This window comes from Hyla sarda, chromosome 5, assembly GCF_029499605.1.
Source record: "Hyla sarda isolate aHylSar1 chromosome 5, aHylSar1.hap1, whole genome shotgun sequence".
Lineage (NCBI taxonomy): Eukaryota > Metazoa > Chordata > Amphibia > Anura > Hylidae > Hyla > Hyla sarda.
The window spans coordinates 171,584,194-171,606,921 of NC_079193.1; the positions used below are offsets into that span (position 1 = coordinate 171,584,194).

Below are 22,728 nucleotides of genomic sequence, written 5' to 3' on the forward strand. Positions count from 1 at the left end.
TGAGACAGGTTGTACCTTACAGATATGTTTTTTCAGTCTAAGTAACTAGGTCATAAGATGTGAGATGAAGAAAGATCAGATTTCTTTATTTTTTAAAAAGAAGAAAAATGAAAGAAGCGATCTGATTGGTTGCTATGGGCAACTGCTCCACTTTTCCTCTGCACAGGTTTTGATAAATCTCCCCTAAGTTTTCATACCAGACTTGAAAAAAACAAAAAAAAGAAAGAAAAAAAAAGTTAATGGAAAAATGCTTGTACCTGGCTGCTTTTCTGCATTACTTCCATGACTCATTTGTTCTAATGGATGAGCAGAGCCAGAGTATTCCATCTCTTCGATGTGGCTTGAAACCGTAGGAGGTGCCTTTACTGGTCCATGTATTGCTTTTGGCTGAAAGAAAAATATTGGTTATGGTTCTTCTTCTTCATCAACCCTTAAAATGTTGTGACACAATGGAAAATACTTTTAGATATGTTTTATAATGGAGCATATAATCTGTTATATAATATAGCATAATTAATCAGATTTACATAATTATTACATGACTGCATGTGGTGCAATATATATTGTAGCTGGAATAGCTAGAGGTTATTGTTGTTTTGTGATAATAAGTGTATGTACACTGGAGATCAAAATTTAAGAACAACACATAATTTCCTAAATGTCAATGTCATAGTGTAGTCCTAATATGAATATATAATAACATGAGTAAAATAGCAGTATGTTAAGCTTATTTCATAAATTGTATTTATTCCAAAGCACAGAATAAAAATGTGATGTAAAAGAGATAATTGAAAAAGAACACTGATCAAAAGTAGAAAACACTTTATACCTGCAAGTTATCGGTGTTAATATGGCAACTAATACTAATTTCCTTAATGATCTGACAAACCCTATTTAACTGGTGTGCCGTTCCAAAGTGACTGAAACCCTCCGGCAACAGGTTTTCCAGATGAAGGCCAAAGGGGTGACCCTATCAGCCATAGCAAGAGAAGTTGGTCATTCCAAGTCTGTGATTTCTAGAATATTGCATCTTTACAACATCACAAACTCCTTCAAGTCAGCCTTGAAAGACAAATGCAAGAGAGGACAGAATAATTCGGAGAATCTCCATAGGTAATCATTTCAACACTGCGGCTGGAATTGCTCGCCAGTTCAGCACTGAACAGGGTAAGGATCTGTCTCGTCATACAGGGTCTTAACGTTTAAGAGCATTTGGGCTGAAAGCCCACTCTGCAGTGACCAAACCTCTCATTAGCAGTAAGAATCAAAAGGCTAGACTCACCTATGCTGAGGAGCATGTTGAATGGACAGATAAGTGCTCCAGAGTTCATTTTAGTGATGAAATAAAAGTTTAATTTATTTGGGTCTGATGGGAAACATTATGTTCATCGACAAACTGAGGAAAGACTGAACCCAAAGTGTGTAAAGAAGTCAGTGAAAGGTGGAGGAGGAAGTGTCTTGGTTTGGGGAATGTTTTCTGCAGCAGGAGTTGGACCTCTCATACAGCTACATGGACAAGTGAATGCAAGTGTGTATCAGAACCTTCTTCAGCAACACATGGTTCCTTCCTTGCGTTCATCACTCGATCAGCCAGCAATATTCATGCAGGACAATGCCCCGTCACACAGCAAAACGGGTAAAGCAGTTCCTTGAAACTGAATACAGTGAAACAATGAAATGGCTGCCCAGAGTCCTGATCTAACCCAATAGAAAGCCTCTGGAAAATCCTTGGTGACAAAGTTATGGCCAAGAAACCGACAACAGTGTGGATAATGAAGATTACATTATTTCTGAAAAAATCAAGTGTTCATAAATTGTTCTCTAATTTTCATCTCCAGTGTACATATGAGGTGGGTACACTGCTGTTTTGTTTAGTTTTTTAGCGCAGAATTGTGGTTAGAAAATCTGCAGCATAGTATTGTTCTAGCAAAATGATTTCTGACATCCACATGCTAAAGAAAGAAACCACCTAGAATTTGTGCAAAAAAATTAACTTCAGCAGGGGCATCAAGAAACCTTGCCATGAAGAAAACAAGCCCTTGTGAAGGAGGCCTTAGGGTATGTTCACACAGCGTAAAATGTGCAGAATGTCCGCCCGGAAAACATGGGCAGACATTCCGCACATTTGAATAATCTGGCAGGAACTAGGACAGCATGGAATGTCTGTGCAGAATTCCACCAGCATATTCCAAACAGACATTGCGCTGCAGCAGAGTCCCATTGATTTCAATTGTATTCTGCTGCACAGTTTGCCGTCCGCAAAAACAATAGCCTAGCCTTGCTCGGAAATGCATTGCCGTCTATGAGGCGGCAAAATTCCAAGTGGTCTTGGCGCCTGATGGATTATTCAAATGTAAGGAATGTGCACCCATGTTTTCTGGGCGGACAATCCACATATTTTATGCTGTGTGAAGACTCACATTATAGCTAAGAAAAACTGTACTTAAAGAATGATATAGTGTGGAATAGGTTATTATTAAAGGGTACCGCTCATCAAAAAAACTTTTGATATATTATAGATTAATGTATGCAGAATAACTTTTACAATTACATGTTATTAAAAAATATGTTTCTTTCTATTTAATTTTCCTCTTTGAAGAAATGACCACTAGGGGTCTCCCTACCAGTCCTGGCAGCAAGCATTTCAGACTCATGCTGGAGTCCTAAACACTACGAGCTGCCAGTCTGCTTTGTTCACAAAGGAGAACACTCAGAGCTGCCAGCCTGCTTTGTTCACAGCCTGTTTGGCTGTGAACAAAGCAGGCTGGCAGCTCTGAGTGTTTAGGACTCCAGCATGAGTCAGAAATGCTTGCTGACAGGACTGATCGGGAAGAATACAATAGAAAGAAGCATATTTTTCATTAACATGCTATTGGAAAGTTATTCAACATTCATTAATTTAAAATATATCAAAAGTTTATTTGATGAGAGGTACCCTTAGGGACCAAGGGTGTACAGGTACGCTTTCGCTCCCTGGCACTTAAGGTCCAAGGGCATACCTGTACGGGCATGGAAATTTTGGTCCCTGCCGCGAGCCGGGTAGGGACCGGACCGGGATGACTGCTGACATCTATCAGCAGGCATCCCGTGCCAATGCCCAGGGGGGTCCTGAAACGCAATTTCCCATATGTGGGCGTAAAATGCTCTGCGGACGCATAACAAGGCTTTTCATTTACACATCTGACTTTAACAAAAAGTCGTCAAACACCTGTGGGGTGTTAAGGCTCACTGGACCCCTTGTTACGTGCCTTGAGGGGTGTAGTTTCCAAAATAGTAAGCCATGTGTTTTTTTTTTTTTGTTGTTTTTGCTGTTCTGGCACAATAGGGGCTTCCTAAATGCAACATGTCCCCCAAAAACCATTTCAGCAAAATTCACTCTCCAAAATCCCATTGTCGCTCCTTCCCTTCTGAGCCCTCTGCTGCGCCCACTGAACACTTCAAATACACATATGAGGTATTTCCTTACTCGAAAGAAATTGGGTTACACATTTTGGGGGCCTTTTTCTCCTATTACCCCTTGTAAAAATTCAAAAACTGGGTCTACAAGAACATGCGAGTGTAAAAAATGAAGATTTTGAATTTCCTCCTTCACTTTACTGCTATTCCTGTGAAACACCTAAAGGGTTATCAAACTTTCTGAATGTCATTTTGAATACTTTGAGGGGTGCAGTTTCTATAATGGGGTCATTTATGGGGTATTTCTAATATGAAGGCCCTTCAAATCCACTTCAAAACTGAACTAATCCCTGAAAAATTCCGATTTTAAAAATGTTGTGAAAAATTAGAAAATTGCTGCTGAACTTTGAAGTCCTCTGATGTCTTCCAAAAGTAAAAGCATGTCAACTTTATGATGCAGAAATAAAGTAGACATATTGCATATGTGAATCAATGTATAATCCTTACAAGGAGAGAGCTTCAAAGTTAGAAAAATGCTAAATTTTCAAATTTTTCATGACATTTTTGAATTTTTCACCAAGAAATTATGCAAGCATCGGCAAAAATTTACCAATATGTTAAAGTAAAATATGTCACAAAAAAACAATCTCGGAATCAAATTCATAAGTAAAAGCATCCCAGAGTTATTAATGCTTAAAGTGACAGTGGTCAGATGTGCAAAAAATGCTCTGGTCCTTAAAGGGGTACTCCGGCACTAACACATCTTATCCCCTATCCATAGGATAGGGGATAAGATGCCTGATCGCATGGGTCCTACTGCTGGGGACCCCGTGATCTTCCACTCCGCACCCTGTTAGAATCAGCCCCGGGAGCGTGCTCACTCCGGGTCTGATTACTGGCGATCACGGGGACGGAGCATGGTGACGTCACGGCTCCGCTCCCATGTGACGTCACGCTCCCCCCTCAATGCAAGCCTATGGGAGGGGGCTTAACAGCAATAGTTGCATTGGTTGTCTGTCATCTTGATTCCTATTTCTCTTTTCTGAGATATTGTTGACATAGTGCAGCGTATATTTCCCATGATATCAATGGTTTTTCAGAGATAGAGGTAACAGAGTTTCATTGCTGTGAGTCCTTCACACAGGAGATTGGCTGCATCACACAGGCCACACCATGCTTACAGAAGAGACAGACAGAGTGATCAGGGTATAACCTTAATGGTCATTACTCTATGCAGGGCCATTTTTGCCATTAGGCACCCAGGCATATTAGTTGAATCCATATGGGTCAGAACTGCATTGAAACCTACCTGCAGATTTGCAGCAGAATCACTGTGTTGTGAATTTGTGTTTTCACCGCGTTCTGTTTATAGAAGTGAGATCCACAGTGAATTCATAGCAAAGTCTGTATGCATTTTTTGCTGCGTATTTGTGACATCAGCATGCATGTATTCAGTCCAAATGCCTAGGGCAGCTTGAGCTGTAAATACAACCCCCAGTATGGGCACACCTTATAGATTTCTCTACCCCTTGTCACTTAGGGCAGATATAAGATCTTCAGCAGTAGGCTACACATAAGTAAGACACAGGGAGAGATTTATCAACATTTGTGTAGAGGAAGAGTGGTGCAGTTGCTCATAGCAACCAATCCGATAGCTTTTTTTTATTTTTAAATAGGCTTTTGAAAAGCAGTCTGATTGGTTGCAACTGCATCACTCTCTACACATCACTCTCACTCTCTACTTTCTCTACACAGGTTTTTATAGGAGGGTGGCGTTTGGTAAGAAGGGTTCTGTGATCCGCCAGGAGGGGTCGATAAGCAATGTAATCCTGTAGTTTACAGAAAGTCAGAAACACAGGAGAGGCTGACCTCCTGTCTGCACATTAGTTTATGTAATTTTCAGACTATCGGACTGTTTGTCACATGACTGGGCTCCAGCAATGAAATGTATGAAAGTAGTTGAGCTGGAATAACAAATGAAACAACAATGAACATTGGCACAAAGTTATATGGGCACTACCAGTGGTGGCAAGTTTGTATGTTGAGAGTACTCTCTTTTTCCTCCATTTAATCCTCTATTTATGTATTGCAATTGTATGTGTACTGTGAGACAGTAATGGTGATCGGGGATCACTACATTTCCCAAAGATACCAGGTGTTTTTAACTACTAGGTTCCAGGAGACGCATATAGCATCCAGGGAAAGCTGCATGAGATATGGGGAATTCAGGAAATAGTTAAATCCTTGGCAAATCTTAGCTTGCTTGAGAATTTGGTAATTCCTGTTATCGGGTCTGTATTTTTATGGGATCAAAGGCAAGCTTGCAGTTTTTCATCCCCTTCCTAGGCCACTCCAGCTTTTCAGACTAACCCAGATCAGCACAGGTGCTGAAAACAGCTAATAACTGTGCCTTAAATATAGGTAAGACATGACGTCCTAAGGTGCTTACCTCTCCGGGGACAATCACCGTTTGTATGAAGAAATGTGAAGTTTTGTTTTAATAGGATGGCCGATTGTATGCCACTTGTTCATTGAAGGCAAGTTAACAAGTTTAGTTAGTGCCAGTACATCTTCTAATCTGAATTACACAGTTGTTTATTTTTAAATGTTAAAAAAGCTAATTTAAAAATTGATGCCCAGAATCTGGAAAAACATTGGAGATTATATTCATTTTTGCCACCATTTCCAGATTAAATATAATTGTTTTTAAAGGAAACAACATCACCCTAACCTGAATATACAGATTGAAAATGTGCATAATGCTGTTTAAAATGCACGTTAGCTGGGGAAAATGTGTTCAGCTGTCCTGAGCATATATGTCATTTCTTTTTCCGAGTAATAGAGGTGGTCTCCTTTACTTTTGAGCAATACTTCTCCCACTGGGCTGATATCACTCTAAGTGAAGCTGGGATGCATGTTTATGAAGGGGAGGTGATATCGGGAAAAGCATTGTTCAAAAGTGAGGAGACCAGCTTAATTACTCAGAATAAGAAATTACATATATAAAAATATACAGATTGCTTAGAAACGGCTGCACTTTCTTTCCCAGGTAAAGTGCTTTTTTTATCCGCATCACCCGCACTATCAATCTTTATATTTAGGATAGTGGGGGTGATGCTGCTGTCAGTCTGTCAATTTTCCTTTTATCATTTTTCATTATTTTGTTCTTTACTTTTAACTTGTGAACTTCTGTATCTGTGCTTTATACCAAGGATCTACCAAGCAAGAAGCCAGACAAACATAAAACTAGGACATTTACACTTTTTATCACTTTGCCCGAGTTTATACCTGGTATTCTGTGTAACTGCATATTTTCATCCAAGGATAGGGGATAAGATGCCTGATTCCGGGATTGGGTCCAGCCACTGTGATAAGAAGTCTAGGGGATTCTATCTGGCTCCCCTTCTTCCTTCCAAACATTTTTTTAAACAGCTCCTTAGCACTCTGAGATCCTTCTACTGGCAGGGTAAACCTCCTAGACTTGGTCGGGCCCTCCTCAAGGCGCCTAAACGACATGTTGGGTTGGTCTCTCCTGACCTATCTTCCTGCCTCCCAATTGGTGAATGCAGCGTGGTGGATCGACTTGGATCTCTCAAATGCAACTACTGCTTTGGCTTGAGCACTTATGCGGTCCTACGAGAGCCTCACCAGCACATTATACAAGAATTCTTCTGCTTCCTCTTACCCTATCGCAATCTAGACGGTGGCCAGGGTTTGGTCCATGGTGTCGGGTCAGTTTCCACAGCCGCTGGTATCTCCTAGAGCACCCTTGTGGGGAAATACTCACCTTCCTCACCTGAGTTACAGGATGCTTGCTTCTGGGGAACTCATGGAGTCAAATTTGCTGTCCATCCCAGATGATTACTGCTGTTTTTTCTGAGGTGGAGCTTCTCCTAGGTACCATGGACTTCTCCAGGCCCCTTACTCAAACGTATGCTCTCTTACAGACTTTGGGGCCTAGCCCCTTTGAGTTGGCCTTTGTTAAGTGGGTGGAGGATATTCCTGATCTATCTGAGGACCAGTGGCGGGAGGTGGAGAGGACATACTACTCTACTGTGGTCAGTGCTAGGGACATGCTGATTCAATCTAGATTTGTGCTACGCCTTTATTACACCCCAGAGAAATTGAAGCACATTGGTGTTTCTCCCTCTGAGACTTGCTTCCCTTGTTTGCCAGAGGTGATGACTCTACTGCATGTGGTTTGGCATTGTTCTAGTGTAGCTCCATTTTGGAGAGAGGTAATGCGTTTTTTAGCTCATAATTTGGAATTCACCTTACTCCTCAGGTGTGCCACCTGGTTGTGATGTCATGTAAGGATGCTTCACCTCCTCCTCTGTCCAGGTGGATTAGCTTGGTGAATAAATATGTAGCCCCTCTATCATGCAATGTATGTGAGTCGCAAATGTCCAAATTAATTTGATAAGGTGAGACCCCTAGGCTTCTCCTTGAGGTCTCGACCGACTCTCCATGTCGGTCATCTCAGCTGGCCTGATTTAACACGGTTGTTGCTTTTTCAGTGGCGGTGTGGAGGAAGGGAGTGCCAGGGTGTGTGATGTGTGACTATTGGCGTTGTTTGTCGGGCCTATTTCGCTCCCGGGGTTCCTGGTCTCTACCCCTCATGTTTTGTGGGTAGTTTATAGGCTATTGTCTGTTACCCAGAGAATTGTATTGGATTCCACTTACTGTTATGTCCCCTGTTTAGTCTGGCGAATCTGTTCCCAGGGGCCCATGGAGTGAACTCTGTGTTTGTTGTTGTATTGTTTTTTATTTCTTGCAAAACTGTTATAAAGAAATACTTTATAAAAATAAAAAAAAGCAGTCTAGGGGCGGAGTACCCCTTCGAGGCTTATTCCCCCTGTGCAGAATTTCCACAAGGAAAGGCTATGATCTCAACGTGATTCTGCTGCTCTATTCACATGCTGGAAGTTCTGCGACAGAACCTTCAAAATTAGATTCTGGCAAAAGATTAAACATGTTCAGTCTTCCAACGGAATCCGCCAGAAAAGTCCCAAATGGGACAGACCTGAATCATTTTTGCTCTAAGCAAGGAGATCACTGATCCAGTGCAGAAATTCAGAAATTCTTCACTGAAATTGTGTAGTGTAAATGAGCCCCTACTGTCAGTAGTTTCATTGCAGAAAGTACTGTAAGTACAGGCAGCCAAGGCTTATCTCTTGTTTCCAAGTGGGTCAAGTCATAAATGTATTAATGTGGCTACACAGGGCCAATCTAAAACGTGTGTGTGTGTGTGTGTGCGTGTGTGTGTGTACTTTTGTAATAAATGATTTAAACAAAGCACAACCTTTTCTGGAACTGAATGTCTTGGATATCGACCAATGCAAAACATTACGTTGCCAAACGAAGAGACGTGCACATGAACTTAATTTTAAGTACAGTTCACAGATGTGTCTCATCTGTATTTATCACAGCTGGGAAGAAAACAAGACTGAAGCGCACATCTAGGAATAGCCCATGTGTATGCCACCATTGCAATTGGACAACAATTTTATGATAGATTTTTAACAACAACTTTTATTCAATGGTTTATTTTTTTATTTTATTCATCATCTAATATCATCCAAGAGAGAAATAAACAAGTTTGTACTAAAACACAAAAGTTACAAGGGCCGGTACAGTAGGGGAGATTCATTAACACCTGCGAAAAAGTTGACCAGTTGCCCGTAGCAACCAATCCGATTTTTTAAACTGTGAAGAAATTAGTTTTTGCCCATAGCAACCAATTACAGTTCAGTTCAATTTTAGCAGAGGTTGTTAAGAGATTAAACCTGATCTCTGATTGGTCGCTATAGGCAAAATTGGACAGTTTTTGTTTTCACAGTTTTTAATTATTTCCCACATGGTTTACGAAATAGCTGGACATTTTGATTTTGGAATATTAATATCGAGGGACATTTATCAATGTTTGCTTATGTATTCTTTTTTTTAGTAACTTTTTCCTTACTTTTTTTTTGCTTATGTGTGACTTATTTATCAACTGCTTTCAGCCTGTTGATAATTTTCTTTCACGTAAGCAATTTTTCCTTTTTCACTTTGGTAGTAGCTTTTTCTGCTCCATGTTTGAGCTGGAGTAAATTTAGTAAATTTTTAACCCTGTTGCGACTGTCGCAGTTAATAAATACCTGACTACTCGAAGTCCATTTTAAAATTATTACTACGTAGTAAAGTTTTGGAAAACTTGCTTTTCTCGCTTTCCAGTCAAAATGTCGCATGAAAAATCGTGTAGTCGCAGTTGCGACAATTTTGCTACAATTATAGTAAAGAAAACCTGACTAAACCCGTTGATAAATGTCCATAATTGAGAACAAAATATAGGATTACTTTGTTATTTAAATAAGGAACCTGCATGTCTAAAGCTATGTTCACTCAGTGTAAAATTTGCAGTGTATTTGAATGTAAAAAAATTGCGCCCACATTTTTAACCGATCATGGATGAATATGCACGTATAAAATAAAATATGCAGCTAATTGTTACACTTTGTGAACATAGTCTAAAAGTGCTAATTAGTCTGCAGTTTCAAGAGAGCGTGCTTACAGACTTATGGGACTTTGCCAATTACAGAATAGTGATGAGCAGCATAAGCCATATTCAAATTTGCAAAATATCATGAATATATGGACGAATATTCATCCTATTTGCGAATTTAGCATATTTGTTACATTTTTTTCCATGCGAAATTCGTAATGAAATTCTCAAAGTGCACATGCGCAATTATATCTTTCAACTTACTACTTTCCTATTGGTTGCTAGGGATGTTGCTAACCTCTGATAACTGTATTTGCATCCTTCTCATTGGCCCACAAGCTAAAAGAAGGGAGGGATCAGTGTCCTACGAAATATTTGTGCTCCACAAATGTTGGAGCCTTCTTTCGACCACAAGCTTGAAGCAGGGAGGGACGATCACTTTTTATTTACACACTACACATCATTGTGATGTGTACTGAGAAAAAAAAAAAAGAATATTCGTCATAATGAATACAGTCATGGCCGTTGGCACCCCTGAAATTTAGAAAATGAAGTATTTCTCACAGAAAAGGATTGCAGTAACACATGTTTTGCTATACAGATGTCTATTTCCTTTGTGTGTATTGGAACTAAATCAAAAAAGGGAGGAAAAAAAAAAAGCAAATTGGACATAATGTCACACCAAACTCCAAAAATGGGCTGGACAAAATTATTGGCACCCTTTCAAAATTGTGGAAAAATAAGATTGTTTCAAGCATGTAATGCTCCTTTTAACTCACCTAGGTCAAGTAACAGGTGTGGCCAATATAAAAATCACACCTGAAAGCAGATAAAAAGGAGAGAAGTTCACTTGGTTTTGCATTGTGTGTCTGTGTGCTACACTAAGCATGGACAACAGAAAGAGGAGAAGAGAAATGTCTGAGGACCTGAGAACCAAAATTGTGGAAAAATATCAACAATTTCAAGGTTTCAAGTCCATCTCCAGAGATCTAGATTTGCCTTTGTCTTTGTTGAAGTTTGCAACCCATGACACTGTAGCTAATCTCCCTGGGCGTGGACAGAGGAGAAAAATTGATGAAAGGTGTCAACGCATGATGGTGGATAAGCAGCCCCAAACATTTTCCAAAGATATTCAAGCTGTCCTGCAGGCTCAGGGAGCATCAGTGTCAGTGCAAACTATCTGTCGACATTTAAATGAAATGAAACGCTATGGCAGGAGACCCAGGAGGACCCCACTGCTGTCACAGAGACATTATAAAGCAAGACTAAATTTTGCCAAAATGAACTTGAGCCAAAAGACAAAATCCTTCTGGGAAAACGTCTTGTGGACAGATAAGACCAAGATAGAGCTTTTTGGTAAAGCACATGATTCTACTGTTTACCGAAAACGGAATGAGGCCTGCAAAGAAAAGAACACAGTACCTACAGTGAAATATGGTGGAGGTTCAATGATGTTTTGGGGTGGTTTTGCTGCCTCTGGCACTGGGTGCCTTGAATGTGTGCAAGGCATCATGAAATCTGAGGATTACCAACGGATTTTGGGTCGCACTGTACAGCCCAGTGTCAGAAAGCTGGGTTTGCGTCCGAGATCTTGGGTCTTCCAGCAGGAAAATGACCCCAAACATAAGTCAAAAAGCACCCAGAAATGGATGGCAACAAAGCGCTGGAGAGTTCTGAAGTGGCTAGCAATGAGTCCAGATCAAAATCCCATTGAACACCTGTGGAGAGATCTTAAAATTGCTGTTGGGAAAAGGCGCCTTCTAATAAGAGAGACCTGGAGCAGTTTGCAAAGGAAGAGTGGTCCAACATTCCGGCTGAGAGGTGTAAGAAGCTTATTGATTGTTATAGGAAGCGACTGATATCAGTTATTTTTTCCAAAGGGTGTGCAACCAAATATTAAGTTAAGGATGCCGGGCTGTCCGGGCATGCTGAGAGTTGTAGTTTTGCAACACCTGCAGGTTGAAGGCCACTGCTTTATACCATATTTGGGATTTGGATACTTGCTACAAAGTGAAAACTCAACATGCTCAGGAAAAATCTTCGTGAACATCCTCAGTGCTGACCCCATCATTTCTGCCAGGAGTTGTAAGTCTATTTAAGCAAAGGCTGAGAGGGGACTAAAGAGCCCAAATCTTAGTTTTGTAATTATATACCTATGTATTGTAAGGATCATTGTCTGAATGTCCCTATAATCAAACGGAATCCTCATTTCTTTGTGTACTAGGAAAAGGAAGTAAAAATAATTCTCCTCCTTTGATCTTTTACCGTAAAGGCTGGAAATACACCCCAAACCAGCAATTTCACACAAGTAGACTGTTGTGTGCCTTTGTGCTGCACTCTACGAAACCAGATCTGACTGTAATAAACATGCATTACATCCTAAAGACAGTTTTATCAATCTTGGAATAGAAAGTTTAAAAACATCATTGTCTTTCCCTTATGTAGGGATGATGAAACCACTTTAAAGGGGTATTCCAGTAAAAAGCATGTTTTTTTTTTTTCATATTAACTGGCTCCAGAAAGTTAAACAGATTTGTAAATGACTTCTATAAAAAAAAATCTTAATCCTTCCAGTACTTATCAGCTGCTGAAGTTGAGTTTTCTGTCTGACAACAGTGTTCTCTGTTGACACCTCTGTTTGTCTCAGGAACTGTCCAGAGTAGGAGCAAATTCCCATAGCAAACCTCTCCTGCTCTGGACAGTTCCTGAGACAGACAGAGGTGTCAGCAGTGAGCACTGTTGTCAGACAGAAAAGTACAACTCAACTTCAGCATTTACTGGAAACATTAAGATTCTTTAATATAAATAATTTACAAATTTGTTTAACTTTCTGGGGCCAGTTGATATGAAAAAAAAAATATGTTTTTTTTTTCTTCTTTTTTTTACTGGAATACCCCTTTACCCCTTAAGGATGGACCCATTTTTTACCTTAAAGGGGTACTCCGGTATAAACCTTTTTTCTTTTAAATCAACTGGTGGCAGAAAGTTAAACATATCTGTAAATTACTTAAAAAAAAATCTTAAACCTTCCAGTACTTATTAGCTGCTGAATGCTACACTTTGGAACACTGATGACATCACGACCACAGTGCTCTCTGCGGACATCTCTGTCCATTTTAGAAACCATGCATAGCAGATGCATAGCAGATGTATAGCAGATGTATGCTAAGGGCAGCATGGTGGCTCAGTGGTTAGCACTGCTGCCTTGCAGTGTTGGGGACTTGGGTTCAAATCCCACTAAGGACAACAATAAATAAAGCATTATTATTATTATAATAACGTCAGCAGAGAGAACTGTGGTCGTGATGTCATCAGAGAGCATTCCAAAAAGAAAAGAATTTCCTCTGTAGTATTCAGCAGCTAATAAGTACAGGAAGGATTAAGATTTTTTAATTGAAGTAATTTACAAATATGTTTAACTTTCTGCCACCAGTTGATTTAAGAGAAAAAAGGTTTTCACCGGAGTACCCCTTTAATGAACGGACTCTTTTTTTAAAAAATTTGACATGTGTCTCTTTAAATGGTAATAGCTTTAGAACGCTTTTACTGAGCGGGGCGATTCTGAGATTATTTTTTCATGACATATTGTACTTTATGTAAGTGGTGCATTTTTGTTGACACGTGAAGCATTTTTTATAAAAAATATACAAAGTTTTGTGAAAAACTGGAAAATTTGGGGCATTTTTAAAAATGATTTCTTTTATTATGTTCACTGTGCATTAAAAGTGATGTTATATTTATTCTGTGGGTTGGTACAATTATTGCGATACCCATTTTATATAGCTTTTTATGTTCTTTTTCCTTTTTCTGAGCAAAATTCTTTTTTTCCCTTTTTTGTGTTATCATGTTCTGACAGCCGTAACTTTTTTTTATTTTTAGTCCGATGCCATTGAGTGAGGGCTTATTTTTTGTGGGACAAGCCGTACTTTTGGTATATTTTTTTTTGAAATATGAGCTACATTTGAACTTTTTTATTCCGCTATTGCATTGTGCATTGTTCGTGCAAGTGATGCAGTCTTTTTAATGTTTACATTGGCTGCAGGCCTGTTTGTTCTTGCAAACACCATACTATTTGTAGAGGTGATGCAACATATTGGCAGTGTTGTCCTGTTCAGTGGAAATAGTGCTGTCCCATACATGCTTAACCCCTTAAAGACCGGGGTTTTTTCCGTTTTTGCATTTTCGTTTTTTGCTCCTTGCCTTTAAAAAATCATAACTCTTTCAATTTTGCACCTAAAAATCCATATGATTGCTTATTTTTTGCGGCACCAATTCTACTTAGTAATGACATCAGTCATTTTGCCCAAAAATCTACGGTGAAACGGAAAAAAAAATCATTGTGCGACAAAATTGAAAAAAAACCCGCTGTTTTGTAACTTTTGGGGGCTTCCGTTTCTACGTAGTAAATTTTTCGGTAGAAATGACACCTTATCTTTATTCTGTAGGTCCATACGATTAAAATGAACCCCTACTTTTATAGGTTTGATTTTGTTGTACTTCTGGAAAAAATCATAACTACATGCAGGAAAATGAATACGTTTAAAATTGTCATCTTCTGACCCCTATAACTTTTTTATTTTTCCATGTATGGGGCGGTATGAGGGCTCATTTTTTGCACCGTGATCTGAAGTTTTTAAGGGTACCATTTTTGCATTGATAGGACTTATATAAAAAGTGACCAAAAATGCACTATTTTGGACTTTGGAATTTTTTTGCGCGTACGCCATTGACCGAGCGGTTTCATTAATTATATATTTTTATAATTCGGACATTTCCGCACGTGGTGATATCATATATGTTTATTTTTTTATTTATTTACACTTTGTTTTTTTTTTATGGGAAAAGGGGGGTGATTCAAACTTTTAATAGGGGAGGGGTTAAATGATATTCATTCACTTTTTTTTTTTCACTTTTTTTTTGCAGTGTTATACCTCCCATAGGGACCTATAACACTGCACACACTGATCTTCATCATTGATCACTGGTTTCTCATAGGAAACCAGTGATCGATGATTCTGCCGCATGACTGCTCATGCCTGGATCTCAGGCACTGAGCAGTCATTCGGTGATCGGACAGCGAGGAGGCAGGTAGGGGCTCTCCTGCTGTCCTGTAAGCTGTTCGGGATGCCGCGATTTCGCCGCGGCTATCCCGAACAGCCCACTGAGTTAACCGGCATGGTTTCCCTTTCGCTTTTAGCCGCGCGGCTCAGCTCTGAGAGTGCGGCTAAAGGGTTAATAGCGGCGGGTCCCGGCTTCACTATGACCAAGGAGTAGGACGTACAGGTACGTCCTTGGTCCTTAAGGGGTTAAACTCCTTCAATGTATTTGCAGCGACCACTTCTGCAGGAAGGATATTCCATGCATCCACTACTCTCTCAGTAAAGTCATACTTCCTGATATTACTGCATAAACCTCTTCCCCTCTAATTCAAAACCCCTTGAGTGGTGATCAGAATATTGTGCTTTGCACCTTATAAATCCCTTATCCAATGGATAGCCGTAGATAGTTGAGAGTTTAGCACTGTAGATAATAATACAATCCACTAACGCACATGCAATTGTTTATGGTACCTATGCACTACTATTATGTACAGTAATTGTATGTCTATGTATTTATTTATTTATTTGTTTATGTTAATGTTGTTGAGTTTCACTATTTCTAATGAATAATCACTAATAAACTTTGTCATTTGATAAAATGATGATTGTTGTGGAGCTTCTATTATTACTTAGTTGTCCCAATCTGCACTGTTGTAAAGCTTTCCTCTGACAAAACTCCTTTTGATCCGAGTGGCCTTTGCAAGTGCTTTGTTTGTTTTTTCCTCCCACTGTATTCCAGAAAGGCAATGGTTAACCTGACCTGTCTGTGTTTCTTGGCTTCTTATTGCTTATCAGATTCCGCTATACAAACCATACTAATGTATTCAGTCCTTGCTTGAGTGACAGCATAGTTCACCCATGTTCTGATTCTGTCTAGGTCCGTTTCTGTTTCATTCTGCCTCGCGTCATCCTGGTTTAAGTCTGGTCTGTTGCCAAGTTGCCATCTGGTTCTGACCTGGCCTGTTCCTCTGCTCCCCGACTGTCACGATGCCGGCTGGCAGGTAGTGGATCCTCTGTGCCAGAGAGGGATTGGCGTGGACCGTGCTAGTGGATCGGTTCTAAGTCACTACTGGTTTTCACCAGAGCCCGCCGCAAAGCGGGATGGTCTTGCTGCGGCGGTAGTGACCAGGTCGTATCCACTAGCAACGGCTCAACCTCTCTGGCTGCTGAAGATAGGCGCGGTACAAGGGAGTAGACAGAAGCAAGGTCGGACGTAGCAGAAGGTCGGGGCAGGCAGCAAGGATCGTAGTCAGGGGCAACGGCAGGAGGTCTGGAACACAGGCTAGGAACACACAAGGAAACGCTTTCACTGGCACGATGGCAACAAGATCCGGCAAGGAAGTGCAGGGGAAGTGAGGTGATATAGGGAAGTGCACAGGTGAACACACTAATTGGAACCACTGCGCCAATCAGCGGCGCAGTGGCCCTTTAAATCGCAAAGACCCGGCGCGCGCGCGCCCTAGGGAGCGGGGCCGCGCGCGCCGGGACAGGACCGACGGGGAGCGAGTCAGGTACGGGAGCCGGGGTGCGCATCGCGAGCGGGCGCTACCCGTATCGCGAATCGCATCCCGGCTGGAGGCGGTATCGCAGCGCCCCGGGTCAGTGGATCTGACCGGAGCGCTGCAGTGAGGAGAGTGTAGCGAGCGCTCCGGGGAGGAGCGGGGACCCGGAGCGCTCGGCGTAACAGTACCCCCCCCCTTGGGTCTCCCCCTCTTTTTAGAGCCTGAGAACCTGAGGAGCAGACTTTTGTCTAGGATATTGTCCTCAGGTTCCCAGGATCTCTCTTCTGGACCACAACCCTCCCAATCCACTAAAAAAAAGGTTTTCCCTCTGACCTTTTTAGATGCCAAAATCTCTTTGACGGAGAAGATGTCCGAGGAGCCGGAAACAGGAGTGGGGGGAACAGATTTGGGAGAGAAACGGTTGATGATAAGTGGTTTAAGAAGAGAAACGTGAAAGGCATTAGGAATACGAAGAGAAGGAGGAAGAAGAAGTTTGTAAGAGACAGGATTAATCTGGCACAAAATTTTGAAAGGACCAAGATATCGTGGTCCCAACTTGTAGCTAGGGACACGGAAGCGGACATATTTAGCGGAGAGCCATACCTTGTCTCCAGGGGAAAAAATGGGAGGAGCTCTTCTTTTCTTATCCGCGAATTTCTTCATGCGTGATGAAGCCTGTAAGAGAGAATTTTGGGTCTCTCTCCATATGATGGAAAGATCACGAGAAATTTCATCCACAGCGGGCAGACCAGAGGGCAAGGGGTAGGGAGGGGGGGAAGAGGGTGACGGCCGTACACCACGAAAAATGGGGATTTGGAGGAAGATTCAGAGACTCTGAAGTTATACGAGAATTCGGCCCATGGTAGAAGATCTGCCCAGTCATCCTGGCGGGAGGAAACAAAATGTCGTAAATAATCACCCAGGACCTGGTTAATTCTTTCTACTTGTCCATTGGATTGAGGATGATATGCAGAAGAAAAATTTAATTTAATCTTGAGTTGTTTACAGAGAGCCCTCCAGAATTTAGACACGAATTGGACGCCTCTATCCGAGACGATCTGCGTAGGCAACCCGTGAAGACGAAAAATGTGTACAAAAAATTGTTTAGCCAACTGAGGCGCTGAAGGAAGACCAGGAAGAGGGATGAAATGTGCCATTTTGGAGAATCGATCAATGACCACCCAAATAACAGTGTTGCCACGGGAAGGGGGTAAGTCAGTAATAAAATCCATACCAATCAGAGACCAAGGCTGTTCGGGGACAGGCAGAGGATGAAGAAAACCAGCGGGCTTCTGGCGAGGAGTCTTATCCCGGGCACAGATAGTGCAGGCTCGCACAAAGTCCACAACATCCGTCTCCAGAGTCGGCCACCAATAGAAGCGAGAGATGAGTTGCACAGATTTCTTGATGCCCGCATGACCTGCGAGATGGAAGGAGTGACCCCATTTGAGGATTCCGAGGCGTTGGCGTGGAGAAACGAAGGTCTTTCCTGGAGGAGTTTGCCTGATGGAGGCTGGAGAAGTGGAAATCAGGCAGTCAGGAGGAATGATGTGTTGCGGAGAGAGCTCTACTTCAGAAGCATCCGAGGAACGAGAGAGAGCATCGGCCCTAATGTTCTTATCGGCAGGCCGAAAGTGAATTTCAAAATTAAATCGGGCAAAGAACAGAGACCACCTGGCCTGGCGAGGATTCAGCCGTTGGGCAGACTGGAGGTAGGAGAGGTTCTTGTGATCGGTGTAAATAATAACTGGAAATCTTGAACCCTCCAGCAGATGCCTCCATTCTTCAAGTGCTAATTTAATGGCTAGAAGTTCTCGATCCCCGATGGAGTAGTTCCTCTCCGCCGGAGAGAAGGTCCTGGAAAAAAAACCACAAGTAACAGCATGCCCGGAAGAATTTTTTTGTAGAAGGACAGCTCCAGCTCCCACTGAGGAGGCATCAACCTCCAATAGGAAGGGTTTAGATGGGTCAGGTCTGGAGAGCACAGGAGCCGAAGAAAAGGCAGACTTGAGCCGTTTAAAGGCGTCTTCCGCTTGAGAAGGCCAAGACTTGGGATCGGCATTTTTTTTGGTTAAAGCCACGATAGGAGCCACAACGGTAGAAAAATGAGGAATAAATTGCCTATAATAATTGGCGAACCCCAAAAAACGTTGGATAGCACGGAGTCCAGAGGGGCGTGGCCAATCTAAGACGGCAGAGAGTTTGTCTGGATCCATTTGTAGTCCCTGGCCTGAGACCAAGTATCCTAGGAAAGGAAGAGATTGGCATTCAAACAGACATTTCTCTATTTTGGCATAGAGTTGATTGTCACGAAGTCTCTGAAGAACCATACGGACATGCTGGCGGTGTTCTTCTAGATTGGCAGAAAAAATCAGGATATCGTCCAGATATACAACAACACAGGAGTATAAGAGATCACGAAAAATTTCATTAACAAAGTCTTGGAAGACGGCAGGGGCGTTGCACAGGCCAAAGGGCATGACCAGATACTCAAAGTGTCCATCTCTGGTGTTAAATGCCGTTTTCCATTCATCCCCCTCTCTGATGCGGATGAGATTATAAGCACCTCTTAAGTCCAGTTTGGTAAAGATGTGGGCACCTTGGAGGCGATCAAAGAGTTCAGAGATGAGGGGTAGGGGGTAGCGGTTCTTAACCGTGATTTTATTAAGACCGCGGTAGTCAATGCAAGGACGTAGAGAGCCATCTTTTTTGGACACAAAGAAAAATCCGGCTCCGGCAGGAGAGGAGGATTTACGGATAAAGCCCTTTTTTAAATTTTCCTGGACGTATTCAGACATGGCAAGAGTCTCTGGGGCGGACAGAGGATAAATTCTGCCCCGGGGTGGAGTAGTGCCCGGGAGGAGGTCGATAGGACAATCATAAGGCCTGTGAGGAGGTAGAGTCTCAGCTTGTTTTTTGCAAAAAACATCCGCAAAGTCCATATAGGCCTTAGGAAGACCGGTTACAGGAGGAACCACAGAGTCACGGCAAGGGTTACTGGGAACCGGTTTTAGGCAGTCCTTGGAACAAGAGGGCCCCCAACTCTTGATCTCCCCAGTGGACCAATCCAGGGTTGGGGAATGAAGTTGAAGCCAGGGAAGTCCAAGGAGAATTTCAGAAGTGCAATTGGGGAGGACCAAAAGTTCAATCTTCTCGTGATGAGATCCGATGCACATTAGAAGGGGCTCCGTGCGGAAACGTATGGTACAGTCCAATCTTTCATTGTTTACACAATTGATGTAGAGGGGTCTGGCGAGACTGGTCACCGGGATGTTGAACCTGTTGACGAGAGAGGCCAAAATAAAATTTCCTGCAGATCCGGAGTCCAAGAAGGCCATAGTAGAGAAGGAGAAGGCAGAGGCAGATATCCGCACAGGCACAGTAAGACGTGGAGAAGCAGAGTAGACATCAAGGACTGTCCCACCTTTGTGCGGAGTCAGCGTACGTCTTTCCAGGCGGGGAGGACGGATAGGACAATCCTTCAGGAAGTGTTCGGTACTAGCACAGTACAGGCAGAGATTGTCCATGCGGTGTCGTGTCCTCTCTTGGGGTGTCAGGCGAGACCGGTCGACCTGCATAGCCTCCACGGCGGGAGGCACAGGAACAGATTGCAGGGGACCAGAGGAGAGAGGAGCCGGGGAGAAGAAACGCCTTGTGCGAACAGAGTCCATATCCTGGCGGAGCTCCTGACGCCTTTCGGAAAAACGCATGTCAATGCGAGTGGCTAGGTGAATGAGTTCATGAAGGTTAGCAGGGATTTCTCGTGCAGCCAGAACATCTTTAATGTTGCTGGATAGGCCTTTTTTAAAGGTCGCGCAGAGGGCCTCATTATTCCAGGATAATTCTGAAGCAAGAGTACGGAATTGTACGGCATACTCGCCAACGGAAGAATTACCCTGGACCAGGTTCAACAGGGCAGTCTCAGCAGAAGAGGCTCGGGCAGGTTCCTCAAAGACACTTCGAATTTCCGAGAAGAAGGAGTGTACAGAGGCAGTGACGGGGTCATTGCGGTCCCAGAGCGGTGTGGCCCAAGACAGGGCTTTTCCAGACAGAAGGCTGACTACGAAAGCCACCTTAGACCTTTCAGTGGGAAACTGGTCCGACATCATCTCCAAGTGCAGGGAACATTGGGAAAGAAAGCCACGGCAAAACTTAGAGTCCCCATCAAATTTATCCGGCAAGGATAGTCGTAGACCAGAAGCGGCCACTCGCTGCGGAGGAGGTGCAGGAGCTGGCGGAGGAGATGATTGCTGAAGCTGTGGTAGTAGCTGCTGTAGCATCACGGTCAGTTGAGACAGCTGTTGGCCTTGTTGCGCTATCTGTTGTGACTGCTGGGTGACCACCGTGGTGAGGTCAGCGACAACTGGCAGAGGAACTTCAGCGGGATCCATGGCCGGATCTACTGTCACGATGCCGGCTGGCAGGTAGTGGATCCTCTGTGCCAGAGAGGGATTGGCGTGGACCGTGCTAGTGGATCGGTTCTAAGTCACTACTGGTTTTCACCAGAGCCCGCCGCAAAGCGGGATGGTCTTGCTGCGGCGGTAGTGACCAGGTCGTATCCACTAGCAACGGCTCAACCTCTCTGGCTGCTGAAGATAGGCGCGGTACAAGGGAGTAGACAGAAGCAAGGTCGGACGTAGCAGAAGGTCGGGGCAGGCAGCAAGGATCGTAGTCAGGGGCAACGGCAGGAGGTCTGGAACACAGGCTAGGAACACACAAGGAAACGCTTTCACTGGCACGATGGCAACAAGATCCGGCAAGGAAGTGCAGGGGAAGTGAGGTGATATAGGGAAGTGCACAGGTGAACACACTAATTGGAACCACTGCGCCAATCAGCGGCGCAGTGGCCCTTTAAATCGCAAAGACCCGGCGCGCGCGCGCCCTAGGGAGCGGGGCCGCGCGCGCCGGGACAGGACCGACGGGGAGCGAGTCAGGTACGGGAGCCGGGGTGCGCATCGCGAGCGGGCGCTACCCGCATCGCGAATCGCATCCCGGCTGGAGGCGGTATCGCAGCGCCCCGGGTCAGTGGATCTGACCGGAGCGCTGCAGTGAGGAGAGTGTAGCGAGCGCTCCGGGGAGGAGCGGGGACCCGGAGCGCTCGGCGTAACACCGACTATCCGTGCCACTGGGGAATCCTGCTTGGCAGTCCTTTTTTCTGGTGATTTTTGCTCCACAGTCTCTTTTTCCTGGTGAGTCCTGTTTGTCTTGTTATCCTTGTGGTGTCCTACTGCCTTCTGATGGCTATTCTGGCAAATGTAATCTGGGGTTACGTACCCTTAGATTCCGTGCCCCAATGTGGTGAGCACCAAACCAGTAGCAGTTAGGAGAATCCACATATTGGGGCCTGTGGAAGGTTTTGCTAGCATGTCATAGTAGTGGATTGAGTTTTGAAGATGACAAATTGAAATCCCTGACTATATTCAAGGAAACGGAAGGGTGGACACATCTGTATTATGGACACTGCTGTTTTCACATTCTCTGCCGAATATATAGATGGAAGTTGAATATAAATAGTAAAATATATGTCTAATGGCTGTGGAAAGGCTCATTCTCTAGGTATGTCAACACCAAGGGTAATAAAACATGTAAATGGGACAAAATTACAAGGACAAAGCAGGTAAATATTTAAAATAGATTGGTCACTAAGGTTTTTATTATTCATAGTATCTGTTGAATAGTACCGTACCATATTGTGTTAAGTCACACACAGAACCTTATCAGACAAGGGTTTACTTACCGGTGCTGGTGTTCCAGGGAGAGATTCATGAGTTTCTGAAGCTCCAATTTGTTCCCTTATGCTCTCATCCCCACTGCTTTCTCCAGAGGCCTATCAAAAAAAACATTAAACTGAACCTAAACAAACATGGTACATGTAAGTGGCTGGTTAGCAGACACAGGTTTCCTATACATTTCTTGTGGTAGTTTTTCATGATGTGCATTCTTGTAGGTAAAGATACCCATTCATACTAGAATAAAGTGAAAAAAAAAACAGACAATTTGTTCAACATCAATCCACTCTGATCTGATGTGTATGGCCACCTCCAAACCTCCCTAAGTCCTATTCTGCCTGTGTTTGTGGAATTTAGGTGAAAAGTGAAAGTGTCTGAAGACTTTCTGAATGCATTGCACATGGTTATAGTAGTCATGATACAGTGCAATTGTGTCCCTTGTATAGTGGGGGTGTCGGTGATATTAGTCTGTGTCTAATGGTTTGTATTTTATAACAGAATGGTAGTATTGCACTAGT

General features: G+C 43.0%; 1 protein-coding gene across 2 annotated transcripts in view; it reads right to left on the reverse strand.

The window, feature by feature from the left end:
• Window positions 1-22,728, reverse strand: part of COL15A1 (collagen type XV alpha 1 chain) — a 369,611-nt gene that overhangs the window by 211,947 nt on the left and 134,936 nt on the right. For both annotated transcript variants that reach the window (XM_056520745.1, XM_056520744.1), the window contains 2 exons: window positions 22,219-22,308; window positions 258-387 (listed from right to left, as the gene is read on the reverse strand). In XM_056520745.1, the coding sequence (XP_056376720.1) occupies window positions 258-387; window positions 22,219-22,308 (220 nt within the window). The remainder of the gene's footprint in view (window positions 1-257; window positions 388-22,218; window positions 22,309-22,728) is intronic.